Source organism: Pseudonaja textilis, chromosome Z (assembly GCF_049901715.1).
Source record: "Pseudonaja textilis isolate UNSWEBS1 chromosome Z, rPseTex1.2, whole genome shotgun sequence".
Classification (NCBI taxonomy): domain Eukaryota; kingdom Metazoa; phylum Chordata; class Lepidosauria; order Squamata; family Elapidae; genus Pseudonaja; species Pseudonaja textilis.
Genome location: NC_142008.1, coordinates 5,749,436 through 5,765,467, shown reverse-complemented (window position 1 = coordinate 5,765,467; position 16,032 = coordinate 5,749,436). Strand labels below are relative to the sequence as shown.

General features: G+C 40.0%; 1 protein-coding gene across 1 annotated transcript in view; it reads left to right on the top strand.

Moving 5' to 3' along the window:
- EXOG (exo/endonuclease G) overlaps positions 1 to 16,032 on the top strand; it is a 28,359-nt gene that overhangs the window by 7,822 nt on the left and 4,505 nt on the right. Inside the window, exons 4-5 of the mRNA XM_026718501.2 lie at positions 356 to 432; positions 4,026 to 4,140. Of these exons, the coding sequence (XP_026574286.1) occupies positions 356 to 432; positions 4,026 to 4,140 (192 nt within the window). The remainder of the gene's footprint in view (positions 1 to 355; positions 433 to 4,025; positions 4,141 to 16,032) is intronic.

The window sequence follows — 16,032 nt, the reverse complement described above, 5'->3', positions numbered from 1 at the left end:
ATAAAGGCAGGATGTAATAAATAAAACTGCTTAACATTGGAATCTATGATTCCTAAGTCTGTTAAAGAACAGCCAAACAATGATGTGGATGTTATGGAATCTCTGCAATTTTGTACTTATGCTTTTTAGGGAAGGAAACAGGTTGATTAAAAAGCAGACCCAAATTCAAAGGATCAAGCCTTGCCCTGTAATGCTGACTGATATAAAAATTGTAGATGAGTCTATTAATATTCTTCCGAACACAAGCTCTATTTTGATACCTTAATTCTGTTAATATGATGCTTAATTCTGGATTCTTAACTAATGCAGGCATCCATCAGAAACTCAATTTATAATCCTTATTTTTTAAAAATAGGAAGCCATGGCAGAAACATTTTATCTATCCAACATCGTGCCTCAGAACTATGAGAATAATGCTGGTTTCTGGAATAGGTGGGTGCATTTAACACGTATACTAAAAGCAGGATGCATTTTGTTTAACTGTTACCATCACACTTCAACCAGAATTGGAATAACCAAAATAAGCAAAACACCTCAAGTTGGAGGAAAAAGATCAGAGGGAAAAAAAAGATGTAAAACTGTTCTCAGAGAAAGAAAGCATGGTCCTCGACTTACGACCACAATTACCACCAGAATTTCTATAACTAAGCAAGATGGTTGCTAAGTGAATTGCAACTGATTTTACGAACTATTTTGCCACAGTTGTTAAACACGTCACTGTGATTGTTAAATGAATGATATCATTTAGCAAACCTGGCTTCTCCCATTGACTTTGCTTGTCGAAAGCTAGCTGGGAAGGACCCAGGGATGCTGCAACGGAGGTAGATTCTTGTTAGTTGCTAAGTGCCCAGGTTTTGATCACCAACCATGGAGTGTCGTAACAGTTATGAGGGCTGGCTTTTCATTGCCGTTGCAACCTTCAGTGGTCGCTAAATGAATGCCTGTAAGTCAAAGACCATCTCTGCTATTTGAATTTGGGTGATCTGGCCCCACAAACCCCCTGCAACTTCCTCATCCAGTTGAGAGAATTTTGGCCCAGAATGTATGGTGGACACGCCAGTCCAGAGTTTCTCTATGTGTATGTGTGTGAGTGGAGACAATATATAATACCTCCCTTCTTGAATACTCATGGCGCATAGCACTTTAAGGCAGTGGTCTCTAACCTTTCCAGCTCTGTGGACCAGCAGTGGAGGAGGGAGCGATGGTAGTTTTTCAAATGCAGCTACATGGCCATTTGCGTGGCCTGTTCCCAACTGCCTGCAGACTGGGGGTTCTGGGCTGCTGCTTTAAAAGATACACAGATCTAATGAAATGGGATGGGAATCGATGAATTAGACCCATACTGCTGAGAAACAGAGTTAGTCAGTTTCAAGCAAGGGAAACAGTGTGATAAATATCTATGGAGATTCTCCATTGTCCTGGTCATGGCTGTGCCCAAAGTGTTTTCTTTCAAAGGGCAACTGGACTTTCTTGTTTTGCTAGAATATGTTTCAATTCTCATCTAAAGAAGCTTCCAGAACTGAATAAGCTTCTTGGGAGAGAAGCAAAATATCTTCTAGCAAAACAAGAAAGTTCAGCTCTCTTGTGAGAGAAAGCATCTTCGGGACACACAGTATGATAATAATTTTTGAAGGGGTCCTTGGTGCTCTCTGAGCTTGGTTGTTTTCGTGCAGATGTCTCATTACCTAAACTAGGTAACATCACTAGCACTGGTGATGTTACCTAGTTGGGTAATGAAACGTCTGCAAGGAAACAACCAAGCTCAGAGAGCACCAAGGACCCCTCATGTCAATCCTGAGCTACAAATAGTCTCCTTTATTGATAATAGTTTTGTTAATTTGGTAGCTACTCATGCAGGCAAGTCCATGAATGGTCAATTCTCTGTTTGCCATACATAAAGAGATGCTGTTACTTCTATTCCCACAGCAAAGTGCAAGCCATTCATTCATTCATTCATTCATTCATTCATTCATTCATTGTATTTCTTATCTATCCAACTCCCTCCCTCCATTGCTTCCTCCCTATCAGCCGAATGCAAATCCAACAGCAATATAACTTAGCCCTATATACCGCTTCATAGTGCTTTTACAGCCCTCTGTAAGTGGTTTACAGAGTCACATATTACCCCTAACAACCTGGATCCTCATTTTACTGACCTCAGAAGGATGGAATTTCAGTGTTCCAGCAAACTTCCATTCCAATCAGTAACTCTGAGACCCTTCACATCCCGGACATAAACTGTTTCAACTCCTTCCCTCAAAATGACGCTATAGAGCACTGCACTCCAGAACAACTAGACACAAGGACAGGTTTTTTTTTCCTGAAAGCCATCACTCTGCTACACAAATAACCCCCTCAACACTGTTCAACTATTTACAAAGTGTGCACTACTGTTACTGTTAATCTTCTCACCACTCCGTATCACCCATCCCGTCCCACTTGACTGTTTCCTAGTATGATTTGATTGTTGATTGTAGCCTATGACTATCATTAAGTGTTGTACATTATGATTCTTGATTCTTAACTAATGTACCTTTGCTTTTATGTATACTGAGAGTATTTACACCAAGACAAATTCCTTGTGTGTCCAATCACACACAATAAAGAATTCTATTCTATTCTATTCTATTCTATTCTATTCTATTCTATTCTATTCTATTCTATTCTATTCTATTCTGTCCTATTCTATTTCAGCGTTCCAGCAAACCTCCATTCCAATCAGTCACTCTGAGACCAGCATAATCTCAAAAGTACCTTTATTAAAATAGCACCTGGCACATCTGTGGAATCTCGAAACTAAAAGTTTTCTGGACTTCCCACAATGTCCCAAACTACAATCCATCCCCTATTTTAGCCATCATCACATCACATGGACCAATCACGATCCGTTCCAGAGTAAGATCCTTTTTCCATCCTGCGCCACACTTAATAACCTTGAGCTTACAAAAGAATTTTATTTTGTCTACTTAGAACTACTCCACTGAAATCACACACACACCCACCCACACACCCTTTCTCAGGCCATGTGACAGTGTGGAATAGGGCTTCCAAAGCTGACACTGAGTCAACCTCGAGACGGTCTCAGGATCAAACTCCTGGCAGCGGGCAGAGTTTGCCTGCAATGCAGCATTCTAACCACTGCATCCCCGGGGCTCTTCAATGCAACGACTTCTTCAGAGGCAGAATGTCACTAAAATGTCACCACTAATAACTTCCCCAAGGAAAGGAATGAATGTAAATCAGTAGATACAAGTTAACCTTGTGTTTTTCTCCCCCAAGAAACTTGTGCATTGGAAAATGATGATGCTGAGGGAAAAAAAAAAAAAAAGCCCTTCAGAACTGCTTCATCAGGCAGAAATCGGAAGGTTTTTTTTATTAGAGCAAAGCACGCCCCAAGTTTTCTCCCCTCTCCCCTGGCGTGAGGAAGTTGCAGTTTTAAAGTAGGAATGTTTAAAATGGCTGAAATTTGCTTCTAACCATGTACAGTTTGCCTTGAAATAAAGATAAAGTATAAAAATAGAAGTAAACAGAGTTTTTAGGTTTGGAAGCTTTACTGTCTGTTCTGTGGAACAACATCTAGTAGTGCAACTCAAGCCTTATGCAAATAACGGTGTTTTGCAATACAGGAGGGGCGTCCAACCTTGGCAACTTTTGAGACCTGTGGACTTCAACTCCCAGAATTTCCCAGAAGCTCATGTCAGGGGTGCCTGTGGCGGCTTGAGCACTCTGCCAGGGAAAACGGGCTCATGAGCTCCGTTTTGACTGTGACAACCTCCTGCAACCCTCTGCCAGTGAAAACTGAGCTCAAGAGGCCCGCAAACAGCCCTCCCAAGCTCCGTTTCTGCTGTCAGAGGCATTGCAGGCCAGTCCTTTGCTGGCCCCGGGGGGCCAGATCTAAGCACCCTGCAGTCCGGATCCGGCCCTGGGGCCTTGAGTTTGACACCGCTGCTATAGAGGGTGAGGCGAGATATTTTATTAAAGGAACCAGCCTGTCAGTTTACCTGGTCCGTTTGACATACTTACAGAGTGGAGATGTATTGCCGGGAGCTGACTGAAAGATTTGAAGACGTCTGGATTGTTTCAGGACCCTTGACGTTACCTCAGTTGGAGGAAGATGGGAAGAAGAAGGTTATCTATCAGGTTAGAATATAATCTGGGAAGGCTGCCTCTTCATTTTATTGCACATTTTTTTTTGTGTGGACTTGTAATGAATGCAGTCTTGCGTTTTCACATGCATGAGGAAAACGTGTTTCAGAAATAGAAGTGTCTGGACAGTTGAAGAGTACTTTGCTGTGTGTGTGTGTGTGTGTGTGTGTGTGTGTGTGTGTACGTACATGCGCAGGAAATACGTAGTCTAGAGGCTTGAATTACTGAAAAAAAGGTAAGTGACAGTAAGTGACAATACGTGATAATTAACAAGTCTCCACACACACAAACACACACACACTGTATATACGAGAGCCTAGTGGTTGAGACACAGAAACTGGGCAACTGGGAATTCTAGTCCCGCCATAAGCATAAAAGTCGTCTGGATGACTTTGGGCTAATCAACAGGAAATGGTGAGTTCTAGTCCTGTCACAAATATGAAAATCAGCTATTTCACTTCGGGCCAATCACCAGGAGATAGTGAATTCTATTCCTGCATCAACCATGGACACCATCTGGATGACTTTGGGCCTCTCATTTTTACTCTCTCTCTCATCCAAGTCTACCTAACAGGGTTGTTATGAGGGAAACGAGGAAGATATGTATTTATCGGATATCTTCGCTACCTTGAGTTATTTGTAAAAATAAGAGTAGGATATAGAATAGAATGGAATGGAATGGAATGGAATAGAATAGAATAGAATAGAATAGAATAGAATAGAATAGAATAGAATAGAATAGAATAGAATAGAATAGAATAGAATTCTTTATTGGCCAAGTGTGATTAGATGCACAAGGAATTTGTCTTGGTGCAAATACTCTCAGTATATATGAAAGAAAAGATACATCCGTCAAGAGTCAAGAATCATCAGGTACAACACTTAATAACAGTCATAGGGTACAATAAGCAGTCAAATCATACTAGGAAACGATCAATATAAATCGTGATGGTATTCAGGGGGAAAACTCTCCTTGTGTCTAGTTCTGGTGTGCAGTGCTCTATAGTGTTGTTTTGAGGGAAGGAGTTGAAACAGTTTTTGTCCAGGATGTGAGGGGTCTGTAAATATTTTCACAGCCCTCTTTTTGACTCGTGCAGTATACGGGTCCTCCATGGAAGGCAGGTTGGTAGCATTTTTTTTTTCTGCAGTCCTAATTATCCTCTGAAGTCTGGGTCTATCCTGTTGGGTTGCAGAACCAAACCAGACCGTTATAGAGGTGCAGATGGCAGACTCAATCATTCCTCTGTAGAACTGGATCAGCAGCTCCTTGGGCAGTTTGAGCGTTCTGAGTATATAAGTAAATACATAAATATTCTCAAAGTTCCAAGTGTGCCCACTGGACATAACAGTTTTCTGCCTTTTGGCTCATGTTCACTTCAGCTGAATTTGGCATATCCCAAACCAACTGTCTGGTGAAAATATAGAGTGATAACCACACTTGGAATTTGAGGATACGCTTGCAGAATATAAATATACTCTTAAGTGTGGAAATTGAAAAAAAATTACCCATAGGAAAAATTCATGTCACCACAAGGCAAAACACACTGTTTCATTTTTTAACAGAATAAATAAAAATGACAGCATCTAATCTTGGGGATGCTGTTCTCTAGGGATCCCCTGTATAGTGAGTTTTGTCCTCTGGCAGCTTTTTGCTTCTAAATAAACTTTTTTCCAATAATTTTTCTTCCTCTGCTTCACTCAGATCAAACCCAGATTAAAAACATAATTTAAAGCTTCATCACAGCACTTGCTATGATCTGAGCTTTCCTTCATATTTATGAAATCACGTCGTTTAATTTTTGTTTTGTGACAAATCGTCGAAAAATCTTAAAATAGATCAAGGAATAATAAAAAAGGTATATTTAGTGAATTAAATACAGTTATGTTTAAGTAAATGATATCATTTTAGACTGTAAGCCATATAGCCTTAAGTGCGTTGGAGAATCTCCCTCCCTGTCTATCTGTCTGTTATACACATTCACAAACACTCACACAATCAGTCACTTCCCACACCTCCTCCATCCCTCCGTCTCTGATTTCCTGTAGAACTTCTGCAAAGAATGGCATTCTATGTTTCTATGATAGGTGGCCAGGTGATATTGGGATCAAATGAGTCGGAGATGCTTCAGAATTTTCCCATGAACTGATTGGCCTGTTGCAGAGGTACTCTTATAATTTGTCGACTGGCTCACTATTTATATGTAGCAACATTGCTCTTAGGAGCACACCCCTTTCATTTAATAAAAGCAGAAATTACAATTCCGTAGAGTTTTGCCGGCTGCAAAATGCATAATCAGTTTGGCTCTGCTGTTGTCCTCCTGGCACAACCCTCTGAGTCTTTGAAGCTTTTCCTCAGCGTCACTGTCAAAAACAGTGAATTTTTCAGTCAGCCAGGAAAATGTCAGTGATAGATACAACTGCAATCTCAAAGGGCCTTTTCTTCTTCTTCAAAAGGCAACTGCACTGTTTTTTCCTTGAGGAAGAAGAAAAATGTTTTGCTTCTCATCCAAGAAGCTTCATCGCTTCGGTTGGGAGAAGAAAACTTCCATCCCCCTACCATTAGAACGGATGAAGCTTCTTGGATGGGAAGTGAAATGTCTTCTTCCTCAACAGAACAAAACAAAACAAAACAATTGCCTTTTAAAGGGAAAAAAAGCACCTTTGAGACAAAACCTGGATGACTGAGAATCTCCGCAGATATTCCAACCAGCAATGTATGGATTAAGATGATGGGTCACTATGAAAAAGATCCAATTTCAAATCCATCCTTTGCTATGGAAGGTACCTGAAAGACTTTGGGCTAAATATTTTCTCAGTTATTATTAGTGGAGAAATTGAAAAAGGAAATGCTACATGCACCATTGTACATTCCTGCGTTATAATTTGGGTTATAAATTTGACAAAACAGTGAACATAAAAGAAAACTGTATACTTGACTAGCAGCCAAAATATATACTGGCAATTGTTTCAAATGATATTGAAAAGCAAGTATATAACAGGGCTGCTTCTATAGTTTAGGACAAAAAGTAGAATCATGCACATCTTTTTAAAGAGTAACATCAGTATTTTGAAACAAGTCTGAAAAAGGACACACAATAACGCAGAATGTAAGAGTTAATGTATTCTAAGCATATGCTAATGTTTTCTCAATTTTTTAAAAAGAATAATGACCTTTTAATAATGAAGAATTTGTTACAGTTTTATGGAGGGCTGTAACAAATATTTATTAACCTTTTCTGAAGAATTGTTTTAATCAGTTTTGCATGTTTTCATAATTTCTGACAATGTTTGAAACGGGGTTCAAAGCCTCTAGGAATCAGATTTCACTTATTGTTGACCCAAAACACATTAAAGGAAGAATATTTTACTTAATATTGACTCAAAACATTGTAAAAAGCTCTAATAGTAGATTTTCTGGTAGGGAATAGGCTCCTACCAAACAAAATCAATAAAATATCCCAACCCTACTTATTCTAGCTGAACACAAAGGTAACAAGTGGATTTAGGGATCTCTTTATTAATTCCCTTTCTTGAAAGGACCCTTTTAAGATAGCTCAAAGATGCCAGGCTGTAGGGGTAAGATCCCTTGGAATAACATTATACTTCACTATGTCATCACTCAAGTATCAATTCAGGTGAAGTACAGTAGTACTTTGGAGTTAAAAGAAGCCTTAAACGTCATGTAAAATAAGGACATTGTGATTCCAAATTGTATCAGAAGACCACTGCAACGGAATGGATGTCTAGAAGTGATCAATCTCTTTCCTCATTTCTGGTTTTAAATTTGTGGCTAAATTAATTTCAATCAGGATACATCAGAAATATTTGTAGTTCAGTTTGACTGTAGGATCCATTGCCATTGGCTGGAATTAAAATCAATAAACGTCTGCACCATATATAATTAATTGGTAGTATTATTACGATATAACTAAATGTTTTAATGGCCCCCTAGCCTCAGTATCTTTTAAAATGGATTACAGTAGTTCATTTGTAAGTAAGCCGATATTGATATTGCCATCATCTCTTACTTTTGACTCTCCTTGGCTTGATTTATCATCTTTACAGACATTATAGGTTGTCCTCAACTTATGACTTCAATTGCCGATTTCCGTTGCTAAGGAAGAGAGTTGTAAATTGAGTCATGCTCTATTTTACACCTTTTTTGCTGTGGTTGTTAGGTGGATCTCTGCCATTGTTAAGTGATTTATATTGTCATTAAATAAATCTTCTTGTCTTTGCTTATCAGACACCACCTGGGAAGGATCTCCAGTGGTGATCATAGGAAGGGACAGTGCAGCCATCATAAAAACATTCCAATTGCCACACACCCAAATTTTGATCACGTGACCATGGAGATATTGCAGCGGTCGTAAGTTTCACACTTACGGTCATAATTTGGTTTTTTTTCTCCTAGTGCCGTTATAACTTCTAATGTTCATTAAACGAATGATTGTAAGTCGAGGACTACCTTTATCATGATTGGGTGAGGCCTCAGTTATAGTTGAGTAACACAGTTTAAGAATAATGTAGAGTATATTTATTTATTCGTTTATTCATTCTTGATCTTCACGCCAAGAAGCAGTTTTGGAAACAAAAAGATAATTGGGCTGCAAAAGGAATATTTGTGGCTTCTCTTTGACTTTCTGTTGACATTGCCTTCAATACAGAGAGAACTGCAGAGCTCAGTCAGGTGTGTTGGCTGTCAGGTCTTGATGGAATTTTATGTCTATTGACCTGCAGAAGTCTTAAGCAATTGCCATACTCCCAAAATATAAGTCAGGGTGACAAAAGCCTAGTTTTGTTAATTCTGGTCACTGTAGCTTTGCCCCTGAGTCTGTAAGAGCATGATAAATCTTTCATCCTCTACATCTTCCTTGCAATACAGCAGGAAACTTCTGTTTTCAGGTGTTGACCACTATTAGTTTCTCCAGTACATCCTTTGGGGCAACAGGGAAAAGAGTTGAGGGGGTCCTTGGTGCTCTCTGAGTTTGGTTGTTTTGTTGCAGACGTTTCATAATCCAAACTAGGATATTTCTTATTTAATTAAGGCTGCCATAGCTGGCCTGCAGATGGCAAACAGCCACGAGATGGCAGCAAAACAGCTCAAAATTCTAACCTTCTACTGTTCGGGTGGTCAAAGTAAAACCAGGAAGCGCACAGAGCACCAAGGACCCCTGAGCTACAGATGTTTCCCTGTATAGAAAAAGAGTCCTTTGACATTGTGCGCACGGATTCCGAAATGCTGAACGCACTACTGTCACATTTCAGGCTGCTTATTAGGGACAAGTTGAAAACAGATTTCCATTTGGCTTTCCTTCTTTTTCAAAAACAAACCTTGCCTTTTTTTAAAATAATAAATTACAGGTTTTTTTTTTTTTAAATGTGTGTATTATTTTCTACGCAACACTGGTTAAATTAAAATCAGAATTTTAATTTAATTTGTAGAATGCAAATTATGTACCTCTCTCTCTCTCTCTCTCTCTCTCTCTGTGTGTGTGTGTGTGTGTGAGAGAGAGAGAGAGAGAGAGAGAGAGCGCCAGGGACACTTGCAACCATCATAAATATGAACCGGTTACCAAGTGTCTGGATTTTGATCACTTGACCATAAGGATGCTTCAATGGTTGTAAGTGTGAAAAATGTCCCAGATCACTTTTTCATTGTAGCTTCGGTCACTAAACGAATGGTTGTAAGTTGAGCATTACCTGTATCTGATCACTCATACAATCCTATTTTTTTATTTTCAAATAAAGAAAAAACTTTTCAGTAATGTTCAAAATAGTATTTATTTTCAGGCCCAAAGCTTCATCCAAAGTTTTTAACAACGTGTTTTCAGCCTAAGACAGACATTCATCAGGACACCTGCGATGCAGAGTGTTGGACTGCTGGTTTCTTTTTATTTCTTTCCTTCCATTATAATTTAGTTTAGAATGAGATGCCTATCTAGAATTACAAAAGAGCTGGTGAAACTAAATCTCCTAGCTTGCCAGCTCAGTCAGAATCCTTTGCTTTTGCAGCATTGTTCTATAATAAAGTGAGATGTAAAATATTTTTAAAAGGCCTTTCCTTAACAATAGAAAATAATGTATTGCTTATTATATCTTAAAATTGCTTTAATGTTTTAGAAAAAGCAAAGGTTTGTTATTATATAGGAAATTTGGATTAATTGTTAAACGAGAGAGGGGGAGAGATTGAAAGGGTGATGATTAATCTGTTGAAGATTATTTCATTTGTCATCAGCCATAAGCTAAATTATTATGATGGTACAACAAAAACTAGAACATATAAATTCCATTGCAATAAATGGGGCAGGCTTGAAATCAAGTAATGATTTTTTTTCTGATTACGTTTGGACTATATTAACAGCTTATTCCAAAGTACAGTACTGATTAGAATCGTAGAATTGAAGAAGCTCTCACACAGCTATAGAGTTTCTTTGCATTGTGTGGCATGTGAAGTTTAAACTTTAAGTTTACACCTACAGTATGTCTTTGGAGATTCTCGGTCATCCAGGTCACAGTTATATCCAGGGATGGGATTCAAATTTTTTAACAACCAGTTCTGTGGGTGTAGCTTCGTTGGTGGGCATGGCTTGGTAGTCATGTGACTGGCTGGGTGTGGCCAACTCAACATCACTCACATCGAGGCACTCATCTCCTCGCCTGGCTTCTCAAGACTGTGGGGATGCTGCAACAGTCGTAAGCGTGAAAAATGGTTATAAGTCACTTTTTTCAGTGCCATTGTATCTTTGAATGGTCACTCCACACAAGCAAAGTACCAGTAAAGGAGGGGAAAAAAACTCCAGAGACGTTCCTGAGACACGAAGTCTAGTCCTGCCAAGAATGTAATAAGGGTTAATGGAGAGGCAGTTTCTGTAAGCAACACCAGAATGTTTCCTTCCTGCCTTCCTTACAGGATTAGGCCAATAATTTCTTCTAACAACCGGTTCTCCAAACTGCTTAGACTGTTAATAACCGGTTCTAGCGAATAGGTGCAAACTGGTAGAATCCCACCCCTGGTTATATCAAAAGTGGTGGCTTTTTTATTTTTGAAAAGGCAACTGGACTGATTTTTTGAGGAAGAATAAGATGTTTTGCTTCCTATCCTGGAAGCTTCATCAGTTGTAATGAATGGTATTGGAGATGGAAAGACAGTTATTGACAGTTGAGATTCATTTGGGGATGCTGGTGAATGAAGGGTTCTCACAGATAGGGAGGAGGGAAGTGGAAAGATTGTTATTTTGTATGCAGTCAAACCCTCTCTGAGAGCCATTGTGGTTATTTGAGGTTTTATCTGTGACCTCAGGGTCACCTGAATCAGATGTGTGGAATCTTCTTGAAACAGCTCAAAGAACTGAATTATAAATTGGGGTTGGTGGTGCCTCTGTCAATAATTGTCCTTCCATCTCTAAACGCCATCCATTATAACTGATGAAGCTTTCAGGATGGGAAGCGAAACATCTTTTTAATCCTCAAAAAATTGACCCAGTTGCCTTTTCAAAAATAAAAATCACTTTTGAGATTACACCTATGAAGCACAAGTATGTCATGCATGCCTTTATTGAGATTTTCCTTTAAGCAGAAATGCGCTATTGTCAAAATATATCCCAATAAACAAACAATAGTCCTGATGAGGTACAGATAGTCCTCGACTGAAGACCATTCATTTAATGATTGTTACAGCAATACTGAAAAAAAGTTCATAAAACCTAGATCCTAGAGAAATAGAGTTAGAAGGGATCTTTGAGGTCTTCTAGTCCAGCCCCTTGTTCAACGGAAGACCCTACACCATTTGAGACAAATGGTTGTCCAGTCTCTTTTTGAAAGCCTCCAGTGATGGATGACCCACAACTTATGAAGGCAATCCATTCCAGTGATTGATGGCTATCCCTGTTAGAGCTCTTCTTGATTAGTTTCCATCCGTTGTGACTTATCTTGCCTTTTGATGCTTTGGGAAATAGTTTGATTTCCCTTGTCTATGTAGCAGTCCCTCAAATATTGGGACACCGCTATTGTGTCTCCCCTAGTCCTTCTTTCCATTAGACTAGATATACCCAATTCCTGTAACTTTTCTTTGCGTGTTTTAGCCTCTAGCCTCCAGCCCCCTAATCATCCTTGTTGCTCTTCTCTGCACTCTTTCCAAAGTCTCAAAATGTTTTTTGTATTATGGTGACCAGAACTGGATGCAGTATTCCAAGTGTGGCCTTACTAAGGCTTTGTAAAGCGGTACTAGAGCTTCATGTATGATTCTGCCCCTCTGTTAATGCAGCCTAGGATTACATTGGCTCTTTGGGCGGCAGCTGCACACCGTTGGCTCATATTTAAGTGATTGTCCACTAGGATGCCAAAATCCCTCTCAGTGTTACTGGCCTTAAGCCAAGTATGAACTAGTCTGTCCTTATACAGTTGTTTTTTCTTGCCCAAATGTTAAGTGATTTACAACTGTCCTTGCACTAATGACCATTGCCGCATCCCCAGAGTCACATGATCAAAATTCGGACACTTGGCAGCTGGCATATATATATATATATATACACACACACACACACACACACACACACACACACACACACACACACATATATATATATATATGAGATGGTTACGGCATCCCAAAGTCATGCGATCAGCATTTGAAACACTCCAGCCAGCTTCCCATAAGCAAAGTCAGTGGAAGAAGCCTGACTCACCTAATGACCGCGTGATTACTTAACAATTACAGTGATTTTACTTAACAACTGTGCCCCCCCACAAAAGTTGTAAAATCAGGCACAAATCACTTCACTACACCTTGGTCAGCAATGGAATTTCTGGTCCCGCTTGCAATTTTAAGTTGAGAACTTCCTGTATACTGGTAATCCTTGACTTAGACTAGTTCATTTAGAGAACCATTCAAAGTTACAACAGCACTGCAAAAAGTGACATGACCATTTTTCACACTTATGGCTGTGCCAGCATCCCCATGGTCACACGATTTACATTCGGATGGTTGGCAACTGGCTCATATTTATGACCGTGGCAGCGTCCTGGGGTCATGCGATCACCTTTTGCGACACCCTGACAAGCAAAGACAACGGGGAAGTCAGATTCAGTTAACAACTGAGTTATTAATTTAACAACTTCAGGGATTCTTTTTAAAAATGTGGTAAGAAAAGTCGCAAAGTGGGAGAAAACTCAACACGTTTCTCACTTAACATCATACATTTTGGGCTCAATTGTGATCGTAAGTCAAGGATTACCTGTATACAGTAGTTGCCCAAGTTATGTACTTCATGTTTTCAGAATCTCTGTGCTCCGTACCAATTGTGGGGCCAAGTTCTGTTATAAACCATACATTCCTATGTTGCTTGTGTTGAAAGAACAATTTCTTTTTAGTCCAGCACTCTGGGTCACTGAGTAGCCATTAATAGCTATTTATAGCTTCGTGAAGCTATTCACTTCCCTTTGAAAACCATCCAGACTGGGTGCCCAGGTGCCTAGTTTTAGTCTGTTTCAGCTGCAGGGGAATACTTTTCATTGCAAGAACTCTGGATGTGACTAGTGGCCCAGGATTAGTTTTCCTCATACACACCTGCCCAGCTCGACAACACAGATAGTCATCCACTTACAATCATTTATATCATTGATTAAGGAGAGATCCGCTACACAGAGCATCTATCTAGAGCAGTGGTGGCTAATCTTTTTGGGCTCCTTTGCATGCTCACACTTGTGTTCCAACACCCAGAAGGCAATGCACGCCCCCCCCCAGTCTCCTACGCATGTGCATGCAATCCCCCACCCCCTACCGCCCCCTTACCTGCAGTATGCTTCTCAACTGATTTTCAGTGGGTTTGAGGCCTTTTTCAGCACCCAAAGGCTTGAGGAAGGCCTCTGCAGGCTTCTACAAGCTTTGTAGGCCAAAATCTAGCCCCATTTCATCACTTCCTGTTTTTCTGAAAATACTGGAAGTGACGAAACAGGGCTAGATTTTGGCCTACAAAGCTTGTAGAAGCCTGCAGAAGCCTTCCTCAAGCCTTTGGGAGGCAGAAAAAGGCCTCAAACCCGCCAAAAATCAGTTGTGAGGCACGCACATGCGCAGTGAGGTAACTTTGCCTGCAGCTCACGTGCCGACACAAATGGCTCTGTGTGCCACCTGTGGCACGCCTGCCATTGGTTCGCCATTGACGGATCTAGCATTACAACAGCGACTTGAAAAAAATGACTTATAACTAATTCTTGCACTTACAACTGTTGTAGCATCCCCGTGGTTGCGTGATCAAAATTCAGCTGCTTGGCAACTGACTCATATTTATGACGGTTGCAGTGTCCCAGGGTCATGGGATCCCCTTTTGCGACTTTCTGACAAGGGAAGTCAATGGGGAAGCCACGTTCACTAAACAACTGTGTTACCAACTTAACAACTGCAGTGATTCACTTAATAACTGTGGCAAGAAAAGTGGGGAAATGGGGCGAAATGCACTTAACCACCGTCTCGCTTAGCAACATAGATTTTGGCTTAAGTTGGGGACTACCTGAATGCCCTCTTTGCCTTCCTGTTTCAGGACCTGACTATTTCCTATTTCCTTCCATATCCTGGCATTTTCTCATGTGCTCAGCAGAGGCAGTTTTACCTTGTGTGAGAATAGCATATTAAAGGCATCACTTCTGGTTAAGCAGAACAGTTCCTTGCAGCCTTTCTTTTAGCACAACACACATGAAAAATGAAATATCAAGGGGAGCTGAGCCACACCAGATGATACTGAAGAGAGAATGTGATTGTTTCACTGCAGGTTTTTTTCAACATATCACAGCCCTAAACTCCATTTCCCTCCTCTTATCTGCTGCCAACCAATATCCTTCCTTCTGTTATTACTAATTTTATAATTCTGGTGTGAGCCCTGTGGGGGCTTATACCTAGAATTCCTGGTTATCTCTGTTTAGAATATAGGAATAAAAACAGTCTTGTGACTCCCAATAGGCAACAGTACCAGTAACAAAAATCTGTGAATAAGCTTCAAATGTGAGCTTTAGATACACCAAACGGGGGTGGGATCGGGGGAGTGAGCCCGAGCACTAAAGTTCAGATGAGTTAGAATTCCAAAATAAGGTAAATCTAGGTTGATACATATTAATTTCAGTTAAATAGGGAGATATTGAGCCTTGACTACAGGAATGACATTCAGAAGAGGACAGATGTGAACATATAAGTGTACTGAAGCATAAGATGTCAAATAATTGCACTATAAAGTTCTATATTTTGTTTAATATGTACTGGCTTTTAACCATAGCAAGTCACTATTAAGCTGGGAAGGAAAAGAAGGTTCTGTAGCTAATATGTTTCCCTGCTACTGTCATAAATAATTATTCCTTTATCATTTCTTATGTGTAGATACAATAGATGTTCACAAATCAGACAGAAATCGGAGTTGGAAGGGACTTTGGAGATCTTCTAGCTCAGGGGCAGGGAAACTTACACTTATATTTGTCCTACATTTGTATATTAAACATTCAAGTCAGAAATTGATTTCCCCCACAACTGAAAAACCAGTAGGCCAGGGATGGGGGACCTTTTATGGCTCACTCAGGAATTCTGGGAATTGAAGTCCATAAGTAATAAAAGAGCCAAGTTTCCCTACCCCTGTTCTAGCCCAGCCACTGCTCAAGCCCTGTACCATTTCAGACAAATGGCTATCCAATCTCTTACAAACCTTCAATGATAAAGTAAGTGCCCACAACTTCTGGAGGCAAGTTGTTCCACTGATTAATTGTTCTCACTGTCTGGAAATTCCTCCTTAGTTCTCGGTTGCTTCTCTCCTTGATTAGTTTCCATCCATTGCTTCTTGTTCTGCCCTCAGCTGCTTTGGAGAATAGTTTGACCCCCTCTTCTTTGTGGCAGCCCCTCAAATATTG